The 27,607-nt window shown below is 40.4% G+C and overlaps 2 protein-coding genes across 2 annotated transcripts; both read right to left on the bottom strand.

Annotated features, from left to right (window-relative positions):
* Positions 1-404: 404 nt before the first annotated feature.
* On the bottom strand, positions 405-2,562 carry LOC133020272 (uncharacterized). The gene is made up of 3 exons (XM_061086768.1): positions 2,298-2,562; positions 1,803-1,868; positions 405-1,301 (listed from the first exon to the last, which is right to left on the bottom strand). The coding sequence occupies exons 1-3, from the start codon at positions 2,556-2,558 to the stop codon at positions 1,149-1,151; spliced, it is 480 nt and encodes a 159-aa protein (XP_060942751.1). The 5' UTR covers positions 2,559-2,562; the 3' UTR covers positions 405-1,148.
* A 3,067-nt stretch (positions 2,563-5,629) lies between these two features.
* lrrc1 (leucine rich repeat containing 1) lies at positions 5,630-27,499 on the bottom strand. Its single transcript, XM_061086735.1, has 14 exons — positions 26,910-27,499; positions 19,839-19,956; positions 19,168-19,246; positions 17,252-17,341; positions 13,937-13,993; positions 13,667-13,730; positions 12,808-12,882; positions 12,387-12,531; positions 11,792-11,910; positions 11,304-11,387; positions 9,460-9,575; positions 8,773-8,945; positions 7,523-7,665; positions 5,630-7,069 (listed from the first exon to the last, which is right to left on the bottom strand). Exons 1-14 carry the CDS (start codon positions 27,066-27,068, stop codon positions 6,911-6,913), a joined length of 1,581 nt encoding a protein of 526 aa, XP_060942718.1. The 5' UTR covers positions 27,069-27,499; the 3' UTR covers positions 5,630-6,910.
* Positions 27,500-27,607: the final 108 nt, after the last annotated feature.

The following is a 27,607-nucleotide window of genomic DNA, read 5'->3' as shown; positions in this document are numbered from 1 at the left end:
CCATGAAAGTGTTGACATTACCCACTGACAGAAGAAAAGAGCAATTCTGTAAAAGTTCAGACATTCTTACGTCACGTTATTTAAGCCTGTTTTCTCCGGCTGGGAATAAAACATGTTTTGGTCATTATTTAAATTATCAAAACTGAAAAAATTTGTAAATATGTATGTATAATTGAAGAGGTGGCATAGAGCATGCTTGCAGAGAGGGGGGATAGGGGGGACACATCACATATAACATGCTGCAAACCTGCACCAACACAAATTACAACCTCAAAATATACTTTAAACCAACACCTCCCTGTCCACAAGTTGATAGACAGTTTATTGCAGCATTGTCAGTACTCCCAGAAAAAACATCAATACAGATTTGTCCTGCTGCTGAAAGAAAAATTGAAAAGCCTCAGTAAACAATATATTTTCACTTTATTGAAAACACTGAACAGTCAACTCTTCTTCCTGTGAAAAAGCTGTGAACTAACACAGGGCAGGTATCGACGTCTACAGTTTGTACACTTTAGGCTTTGGATGCGAGAGAATAAATTCTTCCAATGTTTGTCTTTCACAAACATTTGTGCAGAGCGTCTAGTCTCATTAGTGTGAAGTGGTGCAAACAGCAGATGTGGAGCGGAGTTCACTCGGACTCTGGACTCTGGACTCCCCGCTGTGCTTTCTGTGCAGCCATTAGACATTTGATGTCAGCGGAGACAATTAAAAAAAGTTTCTGGGCTTCACATTGTCACGGGCATTTGACATCACGTTCACAACTTACAGCACGACAGCCAGCAGCATTCATCGTTTAATTGAGTGTGTGTAACATGATGTCATGTATCTTATTTCTGCATTAGAGAGCAGTCTGGTCGTGCTCTGCTGTTCTCTGTACCAGGCAAAACTCTGTTGGTTCTAGCCATAAAAATAAATTCAGAAATCTGCCCATTCTTTAATAACATCAAGTACTAGTAGCAGCAGTTGAGTGTTACAGACATAAAGTGTTGCGGAGGCAGTAAAACAAACAAAAAAAACATTCCAACAGTTTGTCCTCACGCTGAACCCTTCATCACCACGTCTCTGAAAATGCTGCAGCTATTAAAAAACAAAAGATCCTGGTAATAATAGTTTGTGTCCTTCATGTCCACACCTGGGCGCTGAGGTCAGGGTGGGAAGAAAGCGCTGTCGAAACAGTCGGGGTGTACGTGTCTGTCAGGAAGGTCAAAGTCATGCAGCGGCTCTCTGCCGGGTATCTGTGTCAAGAGCTCTGCATCTTCATCTGATATAGAGGGATGAGTGAGGATGATCCGCGGGATCTGTCAGATGATTGCCACAGAAGGAAAACAGGAGGGGAGAGGGAAAAAATGTGTCAATCATCACATGATATGATGGTTGGAGGTTGAAAATCTGAGAAAATTCATGGCGTAAAATACTAAGCTGTTTGTGTGGGGAGGATTTATTGGATTTCTATAAGGCTACAATAAGTCTTTTGACTTATATGACTTCAGCCATCCTGGTTAATTAAATGAAGCTGCACCATATTTCACACACTTATAAATACCAGGTCTCGTAAATGTGTTTTTTCATCAAGAACTCAACAGAAATGTCCAATAAACACCCGATCTCACAACTTTAATGAAAGTGAAAAATAGAAAATCCTGGTGCACCCCCTGATCAAGATAAGCTCCAACATGTAATTGGTTCTCTTCTGAATCGTACTGCATCCTCCCATCAAGTTTTGTGTGAACTGTTGGGGGGTGGCTGGGGGGAGGTCCCCTGAAACGCTCCTGCTGATAAGTGTTTAGATATGTGCTTACTGTCATCATGTGCTTTCCAGCTTGAGCACCGTGTTTTCTTGTTAACGCCTCTGCCTCCAGCTCAGACTGAAATATAAAGACAAAGAGACCGAAGCATATTCAGAATCATACATTCAGATTACATGTTGAGCTCTGTTTTATTAGTTATCTTTGTTTGCTGATATTTAGAGATATTGAAGATTAATTTTTAAAGGAAAAATTATTTGCATTTGTCTTTTTTGTTAATTCAGGTTCTATATTAAGCCATTGATTACATTTCTCTGTCATCAGGGTTTGATTAAGAAATATTACGAATCGTTGCCAACTTTTTTTTTACGATATACCCCGATTACATCAGTATTAGAAATCGTTTACTCCCTAAGAAATACAAATTAGTCTGGTTCAAGTTTTTTTTAGTTTTTTTTTAAGGTTAATCCACAAAGAGTCTGAGGCACTTAGTAAAACAAAGGTGAAATGTAAGTGTGTGTTTGCTCTGTGTTTTGAGTTGACACCCACAATGCCATTGCCGTTGCAGACAGCCGCCTCAATCTTCTTGGACAAACACTCGTCCGCGCTCCTCATCTTCCGCTGCTTGCTCCTCAGGCCTCCGGCCTCCTGACTGCAGAGCTGTCGTCCCGTCACGTCCTGAGGCTCCGGAGGCTCGTCCGGGTCACGCACCCCTCGGGGTGGAGGCCTCTCTCTGAGCACTTTCATATTGATGCAGCTCCCAGCATTCCTGAGGGCGCTGACCGCCTCGTGGTGGGTCGCCTGCTGCATGTTGAGGCCGTCGACCTGGAACGACCGTGGTCACATTAAACTTTCAGAGGTCGGTGAGTTGGAGCACCAGTGAGAGGTGGGGAATTGAATCACCCCGCACACACACAAACAGACAAACACACACACACACACACGCACAGAGACACACCTTTGTTCAAACACTTATTTACATAATGCATTCCGTAGCCCCTAACACCCCAAACCTTACCTAACCTGAACCGAAACCTAATCTTAAAACATGTATTCCCCTTCAAGTTGTTGAGACTTTATTCTTGTCTCCATAAGGGAGACAAGTCCCCACTCTGACTGTGGACAGCGTTAGGACCCCACAACAAACGTAATACTTGGAACACACACACACACGAACACACACGAACACACACACACACACACACACACACACACACACACACACACACACACACACACACACACACACACACACACACACACACACACACACACACACACACACACACACACACACACACACACACACACACACACACAGCATTGGGTCCATCTGTTCCCATGACAGGCTCCGATAAGAGTTCCTAATAAAATGTGACGTTTGAATCTTAAGGCAGATTTTGAATCTGCTTTTTCATATTCATCAGCCTTTGATTTACTTTAACCACTAAAGTCTTAGCTGAGTGCTCTCTGCTGGTCTCATGATGCCCTCTATTGGTCACAAAAGGAACAACATCACGAAGTAGAAGGGTTTTACAGTGATATCCTGTGTATGAAATGTCCATTCAGTCAACAACTCTTCTCATGCTGACTAATACATGTATCATGAAAACTAAGGAGAGAAATACGCACCTCCAGCAGTCTGTCTCCAACATGGATCCCTGCCTTCTCTGATGGACCCCCTTGTGTTACTCTGGAGATGAAAATGCCCTGAAAGGTATTAAATAAATCAGCCTGAATAAAAATGGTAATAAAAACATAGTCGATTGTGCTTTTTGGAGTTTGAGAACTTCAGACCTTGAGGCTGCTGCTTCTCATTAACCTCTCCCAGACCAAACAAGCTGATATTTACCAGTGGCTGCTCTCCTCTCTCTTACCTCATCACAGTCATTGTAAGGCAGCGAGCCTTTCCCACCAGCGATGCTGATCCCGAGACCCCCCCTCTGGCCGGACACTTTAATCTGCAACTAAGATGGAAATTGTTTCATTACAAATTTTTAAATAGCCAGAATTTCTATGCAGCACAGGCCTGGGGGCAGCAGAAACAAAAATTAAATTAGTAATAATTTTCCACCATCAGACTTTCCTGCAGTGCCTAGTGATGCAGCCCTGCAGGAATAATTCAACATTAAGGGGGGAAAATAAAGTGTGCAGTTACTCTTAATGGCACTTGGGAGATGAGCGATTCCTGAGGCAGGGTCTTTTCTGTCACCGGAGCAGATTTCAGACGCCCAGGGATGGAGAAGATGTTGTGGACGGCGTCTCCATGGAGACCGGATGCAGCATTAAGAGCTTGGTGATGCTGAGATTTCCTGCCCTCTCGTGTTTCACCTCTCTTGTGGCGAAGGCGTCGTGGCGGGTTGGTCTCGGACAGCTGGGCCGCACCGTCCTGGTGATTAGAAACAAGTGGAGGCTTTTACTGTCTGCAGGATGAAAGGGGGGAGACTAATGCAGCACTTTGAATTCATTTGCAATATGAGAGATTTCTGGGGGAGGAAACACTCAGTTAAACCTTCTCTCGGCACATATTGTACTATGACAAATCTGGAATAAGCAGAAACCTGCAAAAGGACTTGATGATAAAGTAAAGATGTTTTTCCGCCACAACATTAACTGACTAAATTTGAAACCTGACCTCTTCTGGTTGCTTGGTTTCCTCTGCATCCTCCTCTGTGCCGAAGCAGGGACCACACACTCTGTCGCTGGACGGGAGTGTTTGAGGTTCCCCCTGCAGACTCTCTTTGCTTGCCAAGCGGCTGCAGCCCGGGTTGACCCGGGTTAGGCTGCTGGTCCTGGGGGGTGGGTTAATGTGAGGGTTTCTACTCTCCCGGAGGTAGTCAGAGGACACCACCTGTTGCTGGAAATTTGATTTCAAAGTAATGGCTTTGAGGGAAATTAACAGTGGTGATGATCAGTGGTAAATAAGCCTCATGGAAGCATCCCATTATCTTCAATGTAAACTGGTCATTGGTAAGGTGGAATGTAGAGAAGGGAGCCACATGTTTTCTTAAAGCTCATCCTGGGTGGAATCTTATTGAGAGCAGCTTCAAATCAAACACTCAAATGAAATCCAGCCTGACTATTCATAATGCAAACAGGTTCTGCACCAGGAGCCATAATTATTGTCTTTTCTTGTTGGAATAACTGCTTTGAAAACAAGAACAGAAGCTGGATTCCCAAAAGCAATTTCTCTCTCTGTTTCCCTCTCTGCCTTTTGCAGAGTTCTGTCAGGATGACATGTTTGAAATGTGTTTTCATCTCAGTGAAAAAGGTTTCACAGTGAAGGCCAAAAGAAGTTCCAATTCATCCATTATACCAACCGGTTAGTACTTGAAACTGTACACCAGTATCAGCTCTTCAATAAAAATAACAAAGTCTTACTGGTATTAGCATTAAAATATTATTTTTAAATAGCTAATACTTTCGGGGGAATTATAGTTAAACAACAGTTTGCTGATCTTCAAATGGCTAATAACAAATTAATGATCACTGTAATTATATCGTTGGATTTGTAGTTTCACTGTATTTGGGATGTGATGAGCACAAATAGATAACAAATGTATAAGTAACCACATAAACATTAATATACACATATGGCAGCATCAGTACATTCAGTACGTGCAGGGCAGACAAGTCATATGTGGCACATGCTGATAAACATTACAGAAACATCATGCACTTCTGGACACACAAACAAGCAATGGAGGGATCAGGTTATGGACCATCCATCTTATCAATATATTATTTTATTGATCATTATTTTGTGGATAGTGAGAAAGATCACACCAAACGTATTGACATTTAAAAGTTAGGTAAATTAAACTCAACTGAGATGAAAGTCTTTAGCTGACTAATCAAATTGAAGGAATAACAACATGTAGTTTGGTGTTGCACTCTTTTTATTGATCAGTGGTTAAAAACTCATCCAGATCTCAGGGCCCAGCACCCGTGTTAAGATCCGTCTTGTGCAGTTTGATCAGAAAATAATTAAAAACATAAAAACCAACACTTGAACCAATTTATCCGGTCCACTTTTTTGCAATCAGTTTAAAACAAAAATAAAACAACTTATCATGTACCATATAAAATAAGAATAAGATCTGAGAAACACTGAGAAGTGCATTAAAGTGGAACTTCTAAAAACTGCTTTTTTTAGAGGATGTTATCCTTGTGGTACAAACCTCACTTTCACCAAATGTCCGAAAAAGGAAAACCTTTTCAAAATAAAATACAGCTGGTTTTGGCATCTATTTGAGAAAATATGGCAAAGCAGTGAAGCACAGCACATATAAATAATATAGCATTTGTTATTTCTGCTTAATTGCATTGCAGGTGAGTTTTTTAAGTTGATGCGCAGCACTTAAATCCAAACCTAGTTAATTCAATCAAATATTCATTATCCAAAAATAAAAGTCTAGATATATTACATAAACAAAAAGAGGATTCAAGGCCATTCACTGGCACGATGACAGTTTGAATAAGACATTGGTGACTGTGTTTTGTTCATTGCTTTGATTTAAAAAGAAAAAGAAAAGAAAAAAGTACCAAGTTTGAAACAGAGAAGAAAACGTTTGAAAATCTGAAACTGATTAAGAAAATGACTATACATTTTATTTACATCCGAGCTGCCGAAAAGTATAAAAGTATCAATATTCACAAAAGACTATACAATAATCCTTAATCAGTAGGTCCAAAAAATCCTGCGCGTTTGCTCAAAATGTAAAAAGAAGTATTTACCCAGTGTTTTAAAAATAGATATAGAACAAATATATATAATACATTTAAGAAGGTTTGACCATATTATAAAGACTTATAATAGTGCAACTACCTAATGTATATTTTTTAAAAGAGGCATTTAAAAAAGTATTAAATCATTAAAATATCTTTTAAAAGGAGCATCTCTGTGCAGAATTATTGCTGTGGACGTTCATTAAAAAGAGGAAGGCACAGCAGCCCTGGTCGACTAGAGTCTAGGACGTTTTACACAGGACTCGAGATGGAGTAAGGTTACAGGCGTCCCAGGGTTTTATCAGGAGAGGGAGGCCACACCGGGGGGTTGTAGGTAAAAGAATAAAAGAGGAGAGGAGGGGGCTGTGCAGGACGACACGGTGACACACAGGAGGTAAAAAACATATCTGAGGTAAAAAAAAAAAAAAAAACTGTCACACAGACGTGGTCACTCTGTCTGCAGCGTTATTGACCTCGTTTTTGTTGGAGTCCAGGGCTTTGGCAGCGTTCAGGTCGTTGCGGAGGTTCTCGGCCGCTTTCTTCATCGTCTTCAGCTCGCCGGGGTGAGGCGTGGCCCGCCGCAGGAGAGTTCCCTGTGTGAAGGACAGATTGACATTATTGGTACAATTGCTGTATCTGCAGCCACTTTCGCAAAGGAGGTTACGTTCTCACCCCTGCCCGTTTGTTGGTTGTGTTTTCATTTGTTTGTAGGCAATGTTACGCACAATCTACTGGACAGATTACAATGAAACTCGGTGGAAGGATGCGATATTGATCAGGAAAGAATCCCTTAAATTCTGGCACAGATCCACATCAGGGGGTGAGGGCAGTTAGACAGTGCCATGTAAACAGCATTTTTCCCCATTACCTTAACTTGATTAAGGTCAAACTCTGAATAAGCAACAATCAAATCAATACACGTGGAGTATTCTAATCTTATGTAGACACGTATAATCGCATTTTAACGTCCTAAACGAGTTTCCATGACATTTTTTCTTTTCTATCACTTTTTTGCCCAATTGTGCCCAGGAGCTCGCCGCTCTCACCTTGTTGTCATCCTCCTCGTCATCATCATCATCCAGGAAGTGAATGGCACTGGTCCTGTTCACGGCTTTGTTGTCCCACGTGTCGTCTGCCATGTCATTCACCAGGCTCTCCACGGCTCCGAAGCGGGCAAGATTGTCAGAACCTGAAATTGTTTTTTTTTCAAGAGACAACACAGATTCTTATTGCCTGAATTCATGCATAACCTATTAGTTTGGTGAGGTGAATATTTTATGGAGATTAAAATCAATATGATGTTGTGATTGCAATCTGCCAACTCAAGAAATGAAAGCTGTCACATAACCCAGCACTTATAAGAGAGAGCCTGAAACTGCCAGATCACAGTTTCAAATCCCAGCTTAGTCACAGGCTTACAGCAACGCAATCTTCCCTGCCCCCAACTTCAGTTTCAGCCTCACACGTCTGACCTCCACCCATCTTACAGCTGCATCTCTCCCACAAGAGAGAGACTGCATGTCACAGAAATGAAATTAATAAATGCACTGGGATATTTATTGGTGAGGAAACAAACTTCTTCTGTTTCTCCAACAGCAAAATCTTTTTAAATGCAAACTACAGTGATGTGAAGCATTTCGCAGTGAATCGCCAATACTCGTGGAGATGACCGCAAAGAAAAAAGCCATTACAATAAACGGTTGTATCAGGGAGAGATAGAGCTGGTCCTCAGCCACATCTATACACCCAGTGGGCGAGCTTTTAATGGCAGCCGGCCAGCCGCTGCTAAGCCTCTTTAGCTGTCCAATCCACCGCATTTCTGAAAAACATAACCAAGGAGGGCCTCAAGGGACAGGAGGGGGCCTGATCTGTTAGAGGAGCTGTGATCCCTTACAGGACCTCATAATCGACAGATACTGCAGGGAAGGAACAGAGGACGCCGAACACACTGTGCTTCTCCGAGCAGATCATGTGATAATGTCACCAAAACTACAGGGCACTAGATAAGCGGAGATGATGCAAGAAGTGATGAGGAATATCACTCAAATGTCGCAGCGCTGGCAACAAGTCCTTTCAATCTAGAAGAGGCCTGACACATTAGGCGCATGGAGACACTGATCTTGCATAATATACATTACATATAGTTACATGTGCAAAGAAGCACTGGTTATCAACACACCAGTTAAACTTCAACCAGTCCAGTAAGAGCGTTTATATAAACTGCTCCTGAACTCATGATTTGGTTATTCAAACCTTGCGAGGCATATCTGAGGCTTCCTCTTGTTACAGACATTACCTTTAAGGTCTAACTCACACGGCTGCTGAGGCAGCAGCACGCAGGTGAGCACCTTCTCGCCCGTGTCTGGGTCCTCGTCAGTCTGGAAGGTGAGGAGAGGCTGCGACTGGTTCTCTGACAACCACAAGGCCTTCAGCCGTAGCGTGGTCAGTGACATGGGTAAGTGGATGAGCCTGAAACCAAAAAGGAAGTATATGTCACTAACCAGCTCAAATACTGTAATACATAAATAAACCACCAGATACCTGCGGGTTAAAGGTGTGCAATTTGAAATCGTGTGGTATTTGGATGAGGAACTTGACAGTTGTTTTGACAGTGTGCAGGAAACAATCCCCAGACTCCGAGGTGAACATGTCAGTGTGTGTGAGCCTGCGTGTGACTCAAGCCGCAAGAATTGCTGAAGATAATCAAAGCAGGAAGCGACAGAGAATCAGAGACGGAACAACCTCTGACTGACAGTGAGTGAGTAATGTATTGTCAAATGCTCCGAAGTTACAAAGTATTATATCACACTTTTGACGAGTATGTATATTTTCTGTAATAAAAAAACACATTGGTTTATTTTTGCTGTTTTATATATCTTTTTTTTTTTTAAAGAATCAGTCTTTACTCTCTACTCGAGCAGAGTGTGCTTCTGCTGAGAAGTTGGTATAAACTACCCTCTCAACCTTGTTGTACATTTAGTACCTATTTCCAGAGACGTCGAACACGTGCAGTTCTGTGGCCTGTGACAGCTCTGAGGGTATCCTTGTCAGTCTGTTCTCTCGTACGCAGAAGACATTCAGACCGCTGCAGCCACCAATCTATGAAACAGAGGAGACATCATAATCATTAAGCTGCAGAGTCTGTCACAGTAAAAGCTGCTCTCAGACATGTCCTGACATTTCCAGGGGGGGCTATGTTCAGAATCACAAATGTCCAAGTCAGTTGTCTCTGACATTTTAGGGAACCTTTCCAGCAGCTCTCCCTGGCTAAATGTCTGGAAATTAATAAAATGAAAATGTCCCAGTGAGCCCATATGAGAAAAATGTGTGTAGTCTAAAAACATGTGTATATAAATCTTCACATTTTGATGTAAGGACAAAAGAATCCAGAGTAACTGTGTTGTCACTCTTTGTGCATGTTGTCCCAGTATTGGTGATCTCCATGGCCGACTAAATGTCAATGGACTGTGGCAGCGGGACCTAAAATTAGGAACAATTAGTCCTGGTAGGCAGACAAGGCAGAGACTTGATGGTGCAGCTGAACAGCAGTTGTAATCTATTAATCTGCTCAGGAGCAGGATACCAGCAGATTCATCATGTTAAAAGGAGCAGGTTAAGCTCATCATCTACACGAGTAAATATGATTACGTGCTCAATGTGTTCACAGGACTGAGAAGACTCAATGGTACATTAAGTAGAGGGAATATACAAAAGGTTTTGCATAATTTATAATATATAGCAAGATGATTTCATCTGAGTGTAAACAAGGAAGAAAGTGCCAGGAGCAGTTAATTAATAATCATTGAAATCCATATAACTGAGCTTATGGTCAAGTAGCTCAGCAGAGCACAGATCTAAACATGGGCCGTGGCTACACTACGATTGTTAAGAGACGTCATGCAAAGCTGCTTTGAGAAAACAGTGACACCATCGATTCACTATCCGAACCAAGTGTGTTGGACTGTTATTATTCTCGAAACACTGCAGTCTTTGCATCATTAAGACACAGGCTCATTGTACGACGTCTAAAGAAGCCTTTCAGATGAAGCTTTCAACCAGGCGTGCTCTCACTGAAGCAGACAAGAGGCTAGAGAAGCACGTCATATAGAAAAACAACAGAGACACTCAGACAGAGCTGAGAAAACCGAGAGGACTGAGCAGCAGAGGGAAGAGCATTGTTGATCCGCCACGTGAGGGAACTTTATACAGACGATTAATCTCACGATCCCTCTTAACTGTTGCAATTAAATATTATTTTTATATATATCATCGTTTGTAATAATTCTGAAGATGAGAAGTGCAGTTCCTGTCTAACCTGCAATAACAAAGGTCACAGCAGCTGTAGCTTTGACCTGAAGATGAACAATGTGTCGATGAGCAAGTGTACAGGAACAGAAAGTGATCGTATCTGAAAAATGTTGACACTTGCACCACCTCCAGACGACAAGTGTTACAGCTCCTGTTTTTGTGGATTTGTAGTTTTTGGACCTTAAATTCCAACTTTTATTTAAACATGCAAAATGTAAGATGTTGGTTAAATGATTCGGTTGATCACTAGGAGGATTTTTCTGAGCGCCATCATGTCTCATTTTGGTTTCTTTGGTGAGGTACGGACAGGTACCAGTCTGGGTTGAATCATTTCCTTGCTCAGCACTAAATATTTCAACTACAAACGTGCTTCATATTAAGTCGCAGATGAGTTATCTCTGGATTGAAAGACACACCGTTTTGGTACCTACATATTTACATTGCAAGTGTTTTGGTCGTACCTCTCAACTCACACTGCTTTTCATTGAAAAGGAGTTGGTTGGTATTTGGTAAGCTCACCTCGTTGGGTAACGACAGTAGCTGGTTTCTGTCACAGTTGAAGTTGGAAAGTAGCTTTAGTTTCCCGACACTCCTTGGCAAACCCTGTAACAATAAATTCAAATTAAATATTAAAAACGAGACTTTAAAAAGAATTTCTTTCTCAGGTTTTAAAAAACCACAAAAGAGTATTTCTTTATTTCTCTTGTCTCTCTACATTAGTAGTGTTAAGAGGAGCTTTATCCCATTGGTCAATTTATTGACGGAACTCGAACTGATAAAATGGTTTATTTAAAAAAAACTCTATTAATTCCTACATTTAAAAACATGGGTGATTTTGGTTGGTAAGTTTTTATTACTTGATTGTAAAATACATCAATTGATTAGTTCAACTGAATGCGTTTTGTTTACCTTCCAGATATTGAACACGTCAGGATACCAAACCTGTGGCAGTACTAATACCACAGGACTCCCATTGAATTTTGAAGACTGTGCATTAGCAGACAAACCTGTAGATGGTTCTCTGTGAGCACAAGTTCAGTGAGACTTTCACAGTTGCCAATGCTCTCTGGAAGATAAGTTAGTTTGTTCTGATCCGCTTTCAGGATCGAAAGTTTCCGTAGTTTTCCTGCAAGGAAAGAAAATATTTTAAACCTTGATTAGTCATTAATGAGCAGGCTGACAAGGCAGTTACTGTGACGTTGTGGGAAATGTGTGTTGCTGCTTCTTAAAATTGGTATTTACTTTTAGCCATTTACTTTCAATCCATTATTTTGGCACTGACAATAAGTGCATTAAACCACAGAGAAGCAAAATGTAGTAATCATCCAATATATGACTGCAAGTTATGCAACAGTCCCATTCCTGAGGGATTTGGTCCTTGTCACATTGATGCAGACAACAGAATATATTGTTTCACAACATACAGTTCATGAAGCATCTGATAATTCATGAGTTTCACATATAAAAATGCTGATAAGCCATTTAAATGGAAATTTAACAGTTAAATCTATATTATCCCAAACGTGAGAATTACCCAGTGATACCAAATAACCTATTGAACAAGCCTATACAAATATTCTTTGGGAGAAAGCACATGCTTACCAATGCTTTCAGGTAGAGCATCAATGACATTTTGAGAAACCAGCAGGTCAGTCAGTGACAGCAGACCGCCCAGCTCCTCAGGGAGGTGCACCAGTTTGTTTTCGGACACATCTAGACACAGCAGGCTCTTCATACTGCCCATCTCCTGAGGTTCAGAACACACACTTGTTTGTTACAACTATACAGAAGCAGATATAATCTAGAGAAGCAGCAGAGATAGCATTTGACTCATTTAATTTCAGGACACAAGAGTTATCTGTCCTCTCTGATAACCTTAATATGCCTTTAGATTTATAAATTAATCACTGCACTGAATTTATAGTCAGACACGACACTTAATTTGTTTCATTGTTGAAAGTCACTACATGGAAGTGTGATACTTATATTATTAAGAGAAATATATTTTGCATGCATTGCTTACTGCAGGTATTTCCACCAACTGGTTTCCATCCAGCCATAAGTCCTTTAAACTGACGAGACAGCCTATCGACTCGGGCTGTGTGCGAGGAAGAGATGTAGAGAGATAGCCAGGACAATAGAAAAGACAGAGACAAAAAAACAAAGCAGACATTTATTATTGACAATATGCTACAATTTTTTCTTCTCTAAATCAAATTCATGTTTCACACACAGCAAAGTGGAGACCACTGGAGACATAAACACAAAATAATAGCTAAAGTGAAATAGATCGTCAAGTCTACAACATACTTTAAACCGATACTTTTTCATATATATGATATGGGTTAGGGTTAGGGTTAGGGTTAGGGTTAGGGATATATAGCTTCTTCAAGAGGGTATTACGCCTTTTGGCCCGCTTTAAGGCATATTGGCTGCCTTTACATTGATTGCATGTAGCAGCTGCCTCAAAAGTATGGAAACATTTTCAATTTTGGGGATGTTCCAAATGTTAATTATAACAACCGTGAGTACAAAAAACAACTAAAGGTGTAAATACTTGATGTAGTTTGATGTAGAAAAAACCTGAGGAATAAAGTGTCACGCAGATATAAAAGCCATTTCAGCGCTGTAGTCTGACTTTGCATGATCTGTGAGTAAATCATTCACCATCGGAGTTAGACGGCTCACATAAGATTACAACTTAAAACCGGAGCTCAAAGCAGATGGTCCTCCTCCCATCTGCGTGATAAGAGGTGAAAGCTGTTCTCGAGGGATGCTAATCTACTTGGACATGGCAAGAACAAGGAAATGGGGGGAAAGGGTTTTGTTCTGCTCGGTTTGGCCACGTGTTATTCCTCTGACTGAACAAATACAACACTTACCAGATTGTACAGTTCATTATTTCCTAGGTCGAGTTCTTCAAGTCTATGGAGCAGAGATAGTGACCTGTGGATGACAGATGCAAGAGAGGATAACATGAAATAAAAGTCACAATATAAATGCAGCAAGTTCAAAGGTCTCGTTGGTCCTTGAAATGTAGGTTTAAAGCTTCTCACTTATACTACGGCACACAGACTAAACTTTGGAGATATATGATACAACAACTCATACATATTAAGAGATATCTACAGTGCAGTTGGCTGAATACTTACTCTGGTAGGAATGTGAGCAGATTTTCTCTGAGTTCTAGTGACACCAAATTGGAAAGGCTGTAGAGATAAAAAAAAAAAAAAAGATTATTATACCCTTCTGAAATCTGTCATGAAAACAAAAGCAGCGGTTTCTCCACAAACTTCTCCTCATATCTCCTCTAAACACAGATAGACATTACACTAGATGCTCCTGAATGTCTCTAAAACAATAGCAGCTAAATCACACTGGGTTACATCACATCACAATCAGATATCAGAGAGCAGGAAGTAGTTTAGAGGTGTGTCACTCTTATCAGGCTCCTAAAATTCCAGCAGCATAAACAACTGCTGCAAGTTTAAGTGAAGAGCAAATATGTGTTAAATAGCTGTCTCTGTACCAAGGTACAGTACAGTGCTGTGAACGTAGGCCTCAGTGTTGTGCAAGTAACCAATTACTGGAGTTTTTATAACACCAGTCAAGTAGCACAGCACAAAGTCCATTGTGTTGATGTGTCTTCTTGTTTTTCCATCAGCATTTTACTGATCTTAAATCAAGACAAACATTATGAGTTAAAAATTTGCGAAGTACTTCGACATAAAAACCAAAGGCCTAGTTTGACGAAGCAGCGTGGGATCATGGGAGCTCATCTTCACCACCGTGACGTGACTCAGACGCAAATCATTTTCACGAAGTATATTTTAAGTTAGCACAACAGAATTGAACAAATGGGATCCTTTATGATTGACCAACAGTAGAAGAAAAAAACAGCCGACTGTCATATGTTGTTTGCCCTGGAAGTTATAGCCAAGATGGGCAAAGCCACTGGTAAAGAGGGTATGATGCAATTAAAATGAAACTTCCTTTTACAATGAATAATATTGTGTATTTCTCAGGGTTTGAACACTGTGGGAAACATTTTGGATTTGGATTGTTTTTAGACATTTTAATGAAGAATTGTTAAATATTATATCTATACTAGTGGCACTGTCTATCCATACCTAGTAGGTGTTTTTAAACCAGTTTTACTACTACTCTTTCATATTTCTTTAGGTCAGTGTTTTTCCATTCACCACAGCAGATCACCCAGCCAGAGACTAAAAGACAGTCGTGTAGCATGGTCTGTCTGAAATCTAATCTTAGTGATCGACTAAAAGATGTAAACAACCACCTAACTGCATCAGACGTCTCCGATTTCTGTGAACACCATATATTGTTTTGAGTTGGAAAACACTCCCATCCCTGGAGACGATTGATGTATTTCAACAACTTTAACATTTATCTTATCCACGTCTAAAAGCCCACAGCGTTTTTCTCCAACTGTGTTATGGTTTTCATTGCGTTATTCTCTTGACAAAGAGCAGGCCTTAAGTCACCGCATTATGTAAGATAGATAAAGGACGTATGTGGGGCACATGCTGTGCTATGAGGAAATGGGTGAGAGGAGATCTTCTTGAACTTTAGGTGACTTGGTCGGGAGGAAATTGAATGTGTCTTTCAAAATAATGTAAACCAGTTCAGTTCGTAGCCGTTGCCATGGCAGACATTATGAACAATATGAGAAATGGCTTTGTTAACTAAATAGTGTGGAAAAACATCCATTCGTGAAAGGAAGGCATATTTTTCTAAATATCTTTTTTTTGGGAGGACAAAGAATTAAATTCTGTAAAGAAAGGCTTCTGCTAGGAAGATCATTAGATTATAAGAACATTACAGAGGTATTATTAATGGCATTCCCTAAGCAATATTCAGCAATATCCAGAGCAACTAATAACTTGAAATCTTTATTGTGTTTGGTTTTAAAAGTGTGATTGAAGTTTGTTTGCAACCAATAATCCTCTTCAAAGAAATCTATGTGTTGTGTCTTTCATTATCAAATTTAGTTCATAATCTAATTCATGTCTATCATTACCTTGTAAAACATCACTTTAACCCCCCCCCCCCTACCCGGCATTGTGTTAAATTTGAAGTCTACAGTCATGACAACTGTACAAATATCACACAGTGAGGCTGTCATCATCCACTTTTCTTCCACTATCTCTGCAAGGTTAAGCAATAATCCTTAATTTATGGCACCATGGCAAGCTGAGACAAATCTCTGTTAAATTGCTCCAGCAGTTTCCGCAGTTATCTAATGGTTAAAGTATGCTGTACGGACTCAGCCAAAAAACAAACCGCCGGTCACTAATCAACGTCAAAAAGTGCCTTCAAACACCTCTGTTGAGAATTTGTTTTTAGCAGTTTAAAAAAAAAAAAAAATTCTAATCTTAAGTGCTCATCTGGGGTAACTTCATCCCTTTAAATCCGTCTCTTTAAAAGTTCAATTTCAGTTTCCCTTGACTTTTGAACTTTCACTAAAAACAACCCTCGTGGCAATTTGACCTAAAAGCACATACTTCAGTTATTAAATCCAATTATAACTGAACTCGACAATACAGGAGACCTCATAGGAATAAGAATGTGGGCAGACAGGAGTTTTTACTGCTAGAGATTATGTGCCATCTCACAACAAGACTTTTGCCTTTTATGAACAAAGAACAGTGACTGATGTGGCTGTGAAGAGTAATGTAGTTGGTATGTTTTCTCCTACTGCAGAGAGAAATTATTTCAATCAGGGGAAAATGACATGAGCTTATTTCCATACTGTAAGAGTATTTATTACAGAAGGGAGGAAGATGTAGGAATGATCTGGAAACATGACAGAAAAGGATTTTCTGCGGGTTTCAACAAGTTACAATAAAGACTTTTTAGGACCATAATGAATAAAAAGAACTAAGTCAAGTACGACAGATATGAAGGAATCAGAGTCCCAGAATAACTCACACTTTCACATAAATAAATATAAGGTGAAGGGGCCGAGTGGAGAATAACCCTTGATATAACATGTTATCTCTCTACTCAATAGAGCCAGAGACAGTGGGTATCCATGTACTTTCCCACAGGCAGGTATTGTAGTAGTGTAGTGAGATCAACTCTGACCGTGGTGTGAGTAGTTATCAGATCCATGTTGGTCATATTTGTAGTTTTATTACAGTGTGCTGATAACTGTATCACTGACCAAGAACTGCAACACATGGAGACAGTACAAACTACGCAAGCTGCTAAAAACAGTATCTGAGAAAAACAAAATTTTACAGGGCGACAGAAGTAGCAATAAATTAACATTATCACACTGAAGACCTTCCTAATTGTCTTTTAACCTCAACGTAATATTTCAATATATTAAAGACTTTTTAAGGCCGAAAATTCTGATTATTTAATTTACCACTTGTATTTTAGATTTCAGGCCACAAGTGGTTGTTTTAGTGGCAAAGGGATGAAATGGTACATGCACTTACTTTCCAATGTTTTCTGGAAGAACTTGCAATGAAATATCATTGATGGAAAGGCATGTTAGATTCCGCAGCTCTGGAAAGCTTTCAGGTAACCTGTAAAAATAAAAATAAAGCACAGACACACAAAAGTGGCCACCATGAGATAAATTCAAGACGTTTGACATAAACAGCACAGATAAATATTGGTTACTTGAAAAAGAGGACTCTAATGGGATAGCCATGTGTTAATATAGCCGTTTTCAGACATGACCTACGGGTACAATCCGGGGAATTGGCTATGGAGTTTACTTGTCATAGGGAAATATTTGCTATCTTTTAGTAATTTTTAATTTTTGCGTATGCCGTGTGTTAGAAGAGCTATCAACCCCCCACTCGCTGGCGGTAAATCATGATCCCCTGCCCGTTAAATTGACTTTTCCTGGATTTCTACGGGCTTTATACTCGGAGGCCAGGTGGATAAAGTCCGCCGAATCTACGGAGCATCTAACTCGGTCATTTGTGCTGTGTTTATCAGCACTTTAGGCAAGTCAGTACACTCAGGTCTCCTAAAAAACGATTGTATGTAGCTGCTCCCACTCCCATACTTGAAGTTAATCCATCGTGTCCTTGTTCAAAACAAAACTTTATTTTGTTGAGTTTTATTTGCTTACATTATCCTCTTCAGTACTGCAGCGTGGCCAGATGGGACCACATAAGTGCTACTTGTGGTCTCACTTTGATCAGTAACCGCAACAACTAAAGTATGTCTGCATCCTTTGAGCTCTGGTTATCTATATTTTGGTGGAAGCCACTAATGTGCATGTAAATGCCTTTGAGCATCTTACACAAACGTGAGTGGCTTACTACGAGACTTCTGTCTAGAATTTCGCTCCAGAAAAAGTATTTGGAACGAACTTGAGCCACAGATCAGGAAAGCTATCAACAAGTTTTAATAACTTACCAGACATCACCTGCAGCCTGCTGTTGTTTGTTGGACCCAGGCACATTGTCAAGTATAGAGCTTCATATAAACTAAAACTTACTAAAATGAACACAGTGTCCAACCCCTTAGTTTTAAACTGGAGCCTATCATCAATCTTTAAAGATCATTTGATAACACAGATAGCGTTGTTATATTTCATGATGCTGTCAAGGTGTGTTTATAAATACAAGACAGAAAATAATGAGGAACTGAAAACCACACCCAAAAATATTTTCCATCATAATTTCATATGTGAATAGAACTGTTATTCATATAGGTGAAGAATAATATTCCCACTCATTTATATCAGAAGAAATGACATCACATTCCGGGCCAACCCACAGCGATAACCACACCTTAACTATGAAACTGTTAAAACAGGAAGACTGGAAAATTAGATTACTACTGTGGGGGAAACAAGTGTTGTGTGCGTGGGTGTGGGTGTGTAAGTACATGTGCACTTAAAAGTATTGAACACCAGTGCCTTTCAAATACTATTCATTGGTGCCTCCTGAACAAACAAGGTGTTTTTTCACCCCTGCTGGGGTGCAAATTAGACAAAGTCTCACCCCCAACCAGAGGCAAACTATGCACAAATCTGCAATCTGCAAAGAAGAGTGTATGAATGTTCGTAGTGGGAGGAAAAACAGCAGGGGAAGGGGTTTAAAAACATGCACATGAGGACAATGGATATATGAAATCCTCTCCACAAGAAAAGATATCTTTTTTATTTTCAGAGACATACTCCCTGCTTTTCTCATTCCTATCATTTTTAAATCAAAATAGCTCAGTTCCCTCAGAAGGAGCTATAAAAATCAATAAATATGAAATGTTTGGTTTTAGCAGCGTTACAATCCTTGAAATGAGAATATTTTATAAGAGACCACTTTAAAGTGCTACATATGACTGATACGAAAACATTTTTATTAAAAGTGAAACACATGATCTGTGGGAGTACCTTGTTAATGGATTTCCACTGAAATCTGCCACTTGGAGGGCTTTGCAGTATGAAATGCTCTCTGGAATTTCCATAATATCTATTAAACAGAAAATACACGTTACAACAACACACAGGTCTTTAAACATGCTCCAACATTCACACATAACACAATAAGCAATAGTTAAATTATATATATATATCAGAATAATGATTCAAATAAATATTATGCAATAAAGACAGTTGTTGTGACCGAGATAAGCAATAAAAAAGTAACCGAGGTCTCGCTCCTCAATAAAATATACAATGTACGACTCAGTAAAACATTTCCACTTTATCATGATTTAACATAAACTGGACAAAGTGATAAATGTCTGCACCTTCTTTTGGTTTGAATCTTTTTTTTCTCACCAGCCACATCTGTGAACAGGCGGCTGCTCTGTGGTAGGAGAACCCTTACCACTGTATCTGAAGGAGTATGTGCGAGTCTATACAAACAGATAGGGATATTCCCACTAATGCAAACCATGTTTTTCCTTTAGGATTGTTTCTTGCACAAGTTTCACTAATGAGGTGTAAATCTGTCAGTGTCGATCAATTGGTGAATTAAGTGCTGCCTTACTTAGCTGAATAAACACATTCTTGCAAATGAAAAGAATATGACTTGTATTATGACTGTTTTCTCTTCTCACCATTTCGAGAGACATCCAGTTCAACCAGCTGCATGAAGTTTGCTATTTCTGGTGGAAGTCTCTGGATCTCGTTGTCACTCAGGCCGAGTTTTCTTAGTTTTACCAGCTGGAAAAATGGCTACAAGGTAAAAAAGAAAAAGAAAAAAAGATGTATCATCATTGCAAAGCATCAAAAGAAATCAGTCAGACACATTGAAAATAACATGTTTGAATAATACCAGCATCTTGTAAAAATGTTAAATTTGTTTTCTTGTAGCAGAAAATGTTTCACAAACCATAATAATGTCTCAGTTTTTATGTTTAAAGCCAGTACACAGTCCCACAAGCCTTTAAAATTATTCTGGCTCATGAGACGTGTCAGGTTGACGTTGGGATGGAGCTACGATGGAAACTGCATCAGTTCCCCATGTTGTATGAAAAAAAGGTAAATGGTATAAGTTGACAGTGACAGTGAAGAGCATTGTTTTCTTTTTTTATATTCTCAATAGAAACAATCAAATGAGTAATGCATCTGTATTGCAAGCAGGCAAAATGACAGTAGATGAGTGCAGGAATTGACTGCAACACCAAAAAAACTCATGCTTCACTGAGAAGCCATTCCTTAAAGGTACAACTAACAAGAAAAACAACTCATGGAAGGGTTAGGCTACGAGCTGCCGTGCAGACGTCCACATATCCATATTTGCTGTCAGTTTGTGAGAAAGACAGATCCAGTTGGCACAGTTATCCAAGAGGGCAAAAGCAATTATCACAAGCATGTACTTGACGCCCTTAACAAGAGCAGGTAGAGACCTGCTTGTGTGGTGGTGGAGCAGGTAGCTCACAATGCTGTTTCAGGTTTCCCACAAGTTTTGGCATAAACAGAACAGAAAAACTTCCCCTTTGGCCTTTATGCTGTATTTGCTGATGCCTGTTTCAAGTCAGCAAATCTCACCATGATTGTTCATCCAAGAATGCAGTTGCTAAAACCAAACATTTACTTATTATTCAATCAATCATTCGATATCTGACATGAAAGTTAGAAGACTTTTGATCTGCAGGTCTCTGCAACACTTCTATAACGATATATATTTGATGTAGTAAAAACATGTCACCATTGAAATCCATTATAACTAACATGATTAATAACAGGTGTTTGCATTTTAAAAACTCTTTGAGACACAGCTAATTTTCTGTGGACCATGTCCACAAACAGATCCCATTTTAATAATGTGTGCACAATAAATAAAGCTAGAGTCCAAAAGTCGAACTCCACCCTGTTACCAAATGCACGTGTCATTCCAAGGTCTTAAGAAAGTTCAAACAGTCGCTAATCCATCATTTCATCAAGCAAACAAACCTGTAGATCCACAAGTAATAACTGTCTGAGCTTTCACAGCTTAACCGTCATGATTTCCCTTTCACATTTCACTTACTAATAAAAAACACTGTTTAGGGATGGGAATTGGTAATATATTACTGACTTAGTCTGATTCTTTAACTATTCTTGATTGATTTCCTGTGTGGGGAACAAAAGTAGGGCGAGGCACGTTTTCAGAGTCAACTAAAAATGTTTTATTATGTGTGAGCCTGAACACAGTAGAGTAGAAAAGAGGTATAGCTGTAGCAATAGTCTGTCATCATCTCAAATGAAGGAGATCATTTTTGTGCAGCATTCATTCTGATTTAAGTTTTCTTGGTCCAAGAAAATATCTACTACTTCTGCCTGCATGGCTCTAAAGTAATTATAATCTAGGATATTTACCCTCTGTAATGAACATGCTGCTTGGTTAGGAAGCAGTGTCAAATACATGACAGAATTTAAACACATATTGTCTAGTAAGATGTCTCAGTATATTACAAGTGTGTTATCCTTTCTTAAAATGCATTTTCCAGAAAATGTAACTGTCGCTGGTTCCATCTATTTTACATGAAATGAAGAACCGCTTTGGAAAATGTCTTACTTCTCCGCCATGACTCCTGCTTCTTGCAAATTTCCATTAGTGTAGACACTGATAAAAATAATTGATGAACTTTATATATTCAGATGGTTCAGATAATTTGGAACTAGTTTTTAACTTGAACCTTTATTCCATCTGTAATTGTCACTGCAGTCTCTATCTGCTTCGTCGTTCTCCCAGTCACAAGTCAACAGCTCCAAAGATTTGCATCTGTCTCGATGATATCATCAAGGGAGTCTTGACTAGAACAGACTCGTTCGTTTCCTGAAAGCCAAACCTACGTGTGACGGATCAGAAAAATATTGCAAATTCCCTTTTAGGGTTGAGAATATCAGCATCAAACTTTCAACGGAAGCTACTGAAACTTTTCATCTGAAGCTATGCCTCTCCTTTATGAGGCAGCCATCACAGACAGAAGCAAACACAGCTTTCTTCAAAACCTTCACTACCAAGGACTCAAAAGGCAGAAGTATTGAGATACATCAGCATGCTTTTTTTATAATAATATAATAATAATAATAATAGGTTGAATTTATATAGCGCCTTTCAAGAGCGCTAAGGCCGCTTTACATATGTCCTCTTGATAAATATAAAGAGAGGTAACAAAGAGTTACATATAAGTTAACCCATTCTTCAGTCCCTGACTTGTTGCAGCCTTTGTGATTCCTGCATTTACAAACTGACAGAGAAAACTTGTTAGTCCTGTTAGTGTCATTGAACAACACGCCCCCAACACTCAACCATGTGAGACACACCAAAACAGGCTGAGTCAAGAATACATTACCCATTCTCCCAACTCCGAGTCAATATTTGAACCTTCAGTTTCACCCTTAGCAGTGTGTGCACTGCAGGTTGTCACCAAAAGCCATTAACGTATTAATGTAGTACAAGATGCACGTTTGTAGTTAAGTATTAAATATTCTTACAAAACCAATTTAATTTTAATTGAACTGATGGGTTGATTTTATTGATAATGTAATTTATTATTGTAGAGTTTGCCATTTACCAGGATGAAGCTACATTTTTATATTTAAATAATAGCTACAATGGCACTCAGTAGAGTGCATGCCTCCACCAAGTCTCAAAAGCCCCTTTAAATTCAATCAAGTGGAACAAAATGGCATATGTTCTAAACTAAACATGCCAGATTTCTTTATAATTGACAACCATGTCCTAGTAAATTGGGGGAAATGTTCAATTTTGATCCAAGCCAACATTTTATGAGTTCTCTCTTTCATGTCCCATCTGTAATCATACTGACAATCAAAAAACAAACAAACAAAAAGAGAAGAGAGAAAACTTAACCTCCTAGGTAAAAATAAGAAGATCAATTAAACCTCAAGTTGATGGTTTTTTTCCAGGCCACAACCCGACAGAAATACATGCTTAAGTATAAGAAATTAGTATTCGATGGTTAGTTGAGTCTAATTCAAGCTTCACTTTAAGTTTGTGTGTAGGTTACATTTGCAGATGCAAGTGAATAACAGTGTAGGCAAGACATAAAACTGTCTCAACCACAACCACAGTCAAAAACTCAACAACTGCACTGACCCTTGACCACAGTTCTTTCTTGCAGTAACTTCTTGTTGATCAAATTAGTTTCTCAGTTAAACAGCTTCCTGCATTGGGGTTCATAGAGCCACTATCTTCATCAATTTGAACATTTCATGAAGCCTGCAGCGTCCAGTCTCAGAGTGGATTGCTTCTGCTCATCATTACTGTGTGCATCAGTTTGTCCCCTCCACTAGTATTGCAACTAATGACACAAAATATCCCTCAACTTGAGGTGTATTCACTCCAAACCTCAAACGGACAAAGAAAGGTGGATCCTACAAAAGCCATATGCAGACATCGTGCAGCTGCAATCGGATATGTTGCTAGTATTACATCGAACATGTCTACATGTTTTAGTCAGCATCACCGGACTGATGTCGCACTAACAAAGTTGCCGTTTTGCAGAAGTTTATTAGTAAAACACCTCAACGCAAATGGTCATTTAAATCTTTGACTAAGAAACCAATGCCTCTCTGCCTTACAGTTTCAATGGAGCTGTAGAGAACATTCATTTTAAAACTGGTTGGACAGGTAAACACACTTAAACAGCCATGTAGTCTCGCATTCCACATCGTTGGTGCTGCTGAGTTTGACTCCTGTTTAAAAAACAAATGACAACCAGTCTGATTCAGCGTAAGGGAAACTGAATTAAAAAGAGAAGAGGTACTGTTTGCTAATTCAGTCCACTACCTCTGAACAAATAATACTTAAATAAAAAAGGAAATAGTTCAGAGCCATTAAACATACTCATACAAGCCTAAACTTCATGTCTCCAAGACTTGGTCAGCATATTTTTCTTTGTTAAAAACACCGAAGCTATCTGCTCAAGTAAAACTTGCCTCATCTTGTTACCGTAAAAACACACCTTTGCCGTTTCATCTTTGCCTTTGTGCATGTTTTTATCTGCCCTCTGGTTGAAATGATTGACTTTGCAAATGTTAACTGTGTCAAGGCCTTGTTACATCATTGCCAATACAATAGTAAAGTTAAGTGGTCAGCGTTTACTCAGTCAGCCACCTCCGAGGCAAATGCGCCGAGGCCACACGTGCAGCGAGGGCTGGAGAGGACGGATACAAAGGTTCATGCAGTCGGACGTTTCTTGGGTTTGCTCAGCAAGCATTGATGACATTAGTTACATGCCAGAGCACAATACACTGTTTCTCTTGTTGGCATGCACAAAAATACTCCCCTCTAGCCTCTAAACATACTTAGAATAGTTCCACACTGAGTATAGAGAATTGTCTATTGTGTGCGTGCAGACAATGAGTACACCTGCCAATCACATCCGTGCAGACAGATGATGGATGGAGTTTTAACTATGCTGACAGCTAGTTTGTCAAATGTACTGCTTATGCTAGGAATGTGGGTTTATGGTTTTATTGGTCTGTATTTTTCAATTTTGGTCCATGACTCATTCGAAAATACTGGCACATACAACTGCATGAGTGACAACAAAACACATAATGCCGTCTTTGTTTTTCGTCAGAATACCTGTTCCTGTCTTTTCTTCTGCGGACAAAGTAAGCAGTGTGACACGACCACGGGAGGTTGCTAACATTATCTCTGTTTCATCACATTTCTATGGGCATGCCAAGCCTAGAAATATTGTTTTCTGCCGTCCTTTCTTTCCTGTACAGAGCTCAAGCTGCTTCACTGTAAGATCTCTTAGATGAAAAGCAAGAAAGACAGAGAGAAAGAAAGGCACAACACAGTCCCTCAATCCTATCAGCTTTTCATCTAAACCCACCATGGCTTCAGTTATATGAGGTCAGGACAGTTTCTCAAGGCGCTGAGTCTAAATCTGTATTCCGTCCACTTGTCAGGTACAGCTGTAAACCCAATTTATTAGCAGTTGCACTCCTCCCCATTAAAGGTTCCAGTAACAATAACTAACACAATTTACTCTTGCCTTAAAATGCACACTCAAAAGCGGAAATGATACAACCATTCAAAGGGAATATTCTTCCAAACCACAAAGTCAGTAATCCTCTCTTTCACCATAGCACGTGAAGGTTATCGGGTATAAATATCAGAAGACACCTCAGGTCAGACGGTATGATCTTCAGCTTCGCACACCAAAGGATCCGTTAACTAGTGTCGTACTTAATCCAGAGCAATGGGGTCACAAGTGAGGAGGCCCCGACTTCTGTATCTCCACCTCACCAAGCTGGATTGTTTCTATTCAACAAAAATAGATCCACTGTGATGGAGAACTTCAAATCATCCTGTGATTCATTGCGTCTGTGTCTCTAAAGGGTCACTGTCATCCAAGTCCTGGAATATCTATCCCAGAGTCAAGAGACAAATTATATTTTGAATTTTCCTCACAGTCCAGTTGTGACCAATCTCAGTTCCACTCGTATGATGACGAATTCCCCTCTGGGGGCAACGGCCTATATTTTGGGGCTTCAAGTGAAATGTTTCTCCACACATAACACAAACAGCGATACTCTTTGTAGGTGTTTTAGGTCAAGACGACATTTTGGCTAATCTCTATCAACAACGATTTAAAGATGAAGGCAGATAAGTTAGAAAGTGGAAATAGCCTATATGCATTTCAGTCAATGGGTTCCTCCACTGCTGCTCTCCACACGGACTGTTAACCTGCGGCAACCAAAGCTTGAATTAAGATCTTCATTGGTGCTTAATCGATTATTTCAATAAATACTTGATACTCACCCTGTAAATTGACAAATTGTTAGTCCCAGTTATCAAGAAATGTACTGATGTGAGATGTTTCTACTTTACATAGAATTAATTGAACAGGAGCTGGACATTTTTAATATATATATATATATAGAGTATATATTTACATTACAAAATGTCATGTATATTTCTGTAGTTTTAAGTGGCATCCTAACTGTTTCAGTGAGATCCAATCCATGAGATATATAGATTTTAAGCACTGGGATTGAATTGCCATTTTCACCAAAGACGAACTTACTCTTTATCTGATCTCTACAATTATCAATGAAAATAATCGCTGTGGGCACAGGTGTCTTATTTGTAAAGTGAAAACTTCGACCTGCTTGACAACCACACTCAGCTTAGTGATGATATTTCACCTTAACCATAGAATAAATGTTTAAGTGCAACTAATCATAACCTTTGATTAACATGAGTGCACTGAATCATAATGACTCAGTGTTGCCTGAAGAAGATCAGGTGCTCTTCACATTCATTCCTGTATCTCTGACCTCAGCCTGGGATCACCTGCCCAAACAGGTTTGACGTAGCGGACACACGGTCTGGGAGACCCGGGCCTCACGTCAAAAATATGTTTCATGTTCGAACCCTGACTCTAGTAAACTTGTTGAGTCGACCTGCGGTGGGTGGGAGGTGTCGTTCAGGGGGGATTTTCCACCTCCACAGTGCGCCTGCCTTGCTGATCTTGCATAAGTATTGTCCCCGGGTCCCATCGGACTCTCACGGGACGTGCGACCAGCTCAGCTCCGTGTCAGGGCCGCTTCCACACGTTACATGTGACCCACAAATAAGCCGTACCCTGCCCCTGAACCTGCGGGTTCGAACGGAAGCAGGAGGGGGGTGAAACGCCTGATTTTTTCTGTCTGCTTACCTTGGGCAAGTCCCGGAGCTGGTTGGCATCCAGCAGCAGCTCCTCCAAACTCCGGCCGTAGCGATAGATCTCATCGGGCACGAACAGCAGGGAGCAGTGGCGTTTATCGATCACCTCCACATGACGGTTGCACCGCCACAGGGGGATACAGTTAAACATGACGGGGGGAGCTGGGTTTCGAGCCCCGGACCGAACAGCGAGGACGAGGAGGATGCAACAGATTGCCTCGGACCGACCGGGACTAGATCGAGCGACAAGCCCCGAGCGGAGCGATACTCACCCGCGAGTAAACACCGAAACTCCGGCTGTAAATAACACTTGCTAGCGCTCGTCAGCTCGCAGCCACCATGGGGACGTCGCTCGCTCCGTCGTGCCCGCACTTCACTTCACTTTTCCCGGACACCTGTTTGCGGCTCGTCCTCCACCTCCTCCGGCTCGCGGTGCTCTGTCAGCGTCACGGGAAACACGGGCTACATCTCCGTGTCGGAGGCGGGCGGCGTTCGCGTGTTTTTCCGTCTCGTCCCGGAGTTAATTTCCTCTCCCGTCCAGTTTGTGACCCGGAACATTCACTCCCTCATTCCGATCCTACGTCACCGTCCCAGGCTGCTCCTCCCTCCGGTCCCTCCTCTGGATGGTCCCGTCCCGCACAGGGCCGCCACGCTGCCTCACAGGAGCAGGGGCGGCGCGGGAGGAGGGCC

Source organism: Limanda limanda, chromosome 15 (genome assembly GCF_963576545.1).
Source record: "Limanda limanda chromosome 15, fLimLim1.1, whole genome shotgun sequence".
Taxonomy (NCBI): Eukaryota; Metazoa; Chordata; class Actinopteri; order Pleuronectiformes; family Pleuronectidae; genus Limanda; species Limanda limanda.
Note: the sequence above shows the minus strand (reverse complement) of the source record. Positions and strands in the feature narration are given on the sequence as shown.

Coding starts and splice junctions, on each gene's coding strand:
- LOC133020272 (XM_061086768.1), bottom strand. CDS start 2,558: ATGCAGCAGGCGACCCACCACGAGGCGGTCAGCGCCCTCAGGAATGCT. Junction 1,869..2,297: donor TCTGCAACGGCAATGGCATT/GTGGGTGTCAAC, acceptor TTTATATTTCAG/TCTGAGCTGGAGGCAGAGGC. Junction 1,302..1,802: donor CTGGAAAGCACATGATGACA/GTAAGCACATAT, acceptor ATCATCTGACAG/ATCCCGCGGATCATCCTCAC.
- lrrc1 (XM_061086735.1), bottom strand. CDS start 27,068: ATGTTTAACTGTATCCCCCTGTGGCGGTGCAACCGTCATGTGGAGGTG. Junction 19,957..26,909: donor AGCTCCGGGACTTGCCCAAG/GTAAGCAGACAG, acceptor TTTACCTTGTAG/CCATTTTTCCAGCTGGTAAA. Junction 13,731..13,936: donor CTGCTCACATTCCTACCAGA/GTAAGTATTCAG, acceptor TGTCATCCACAG/GTCACTATCTCTGCTCCATA.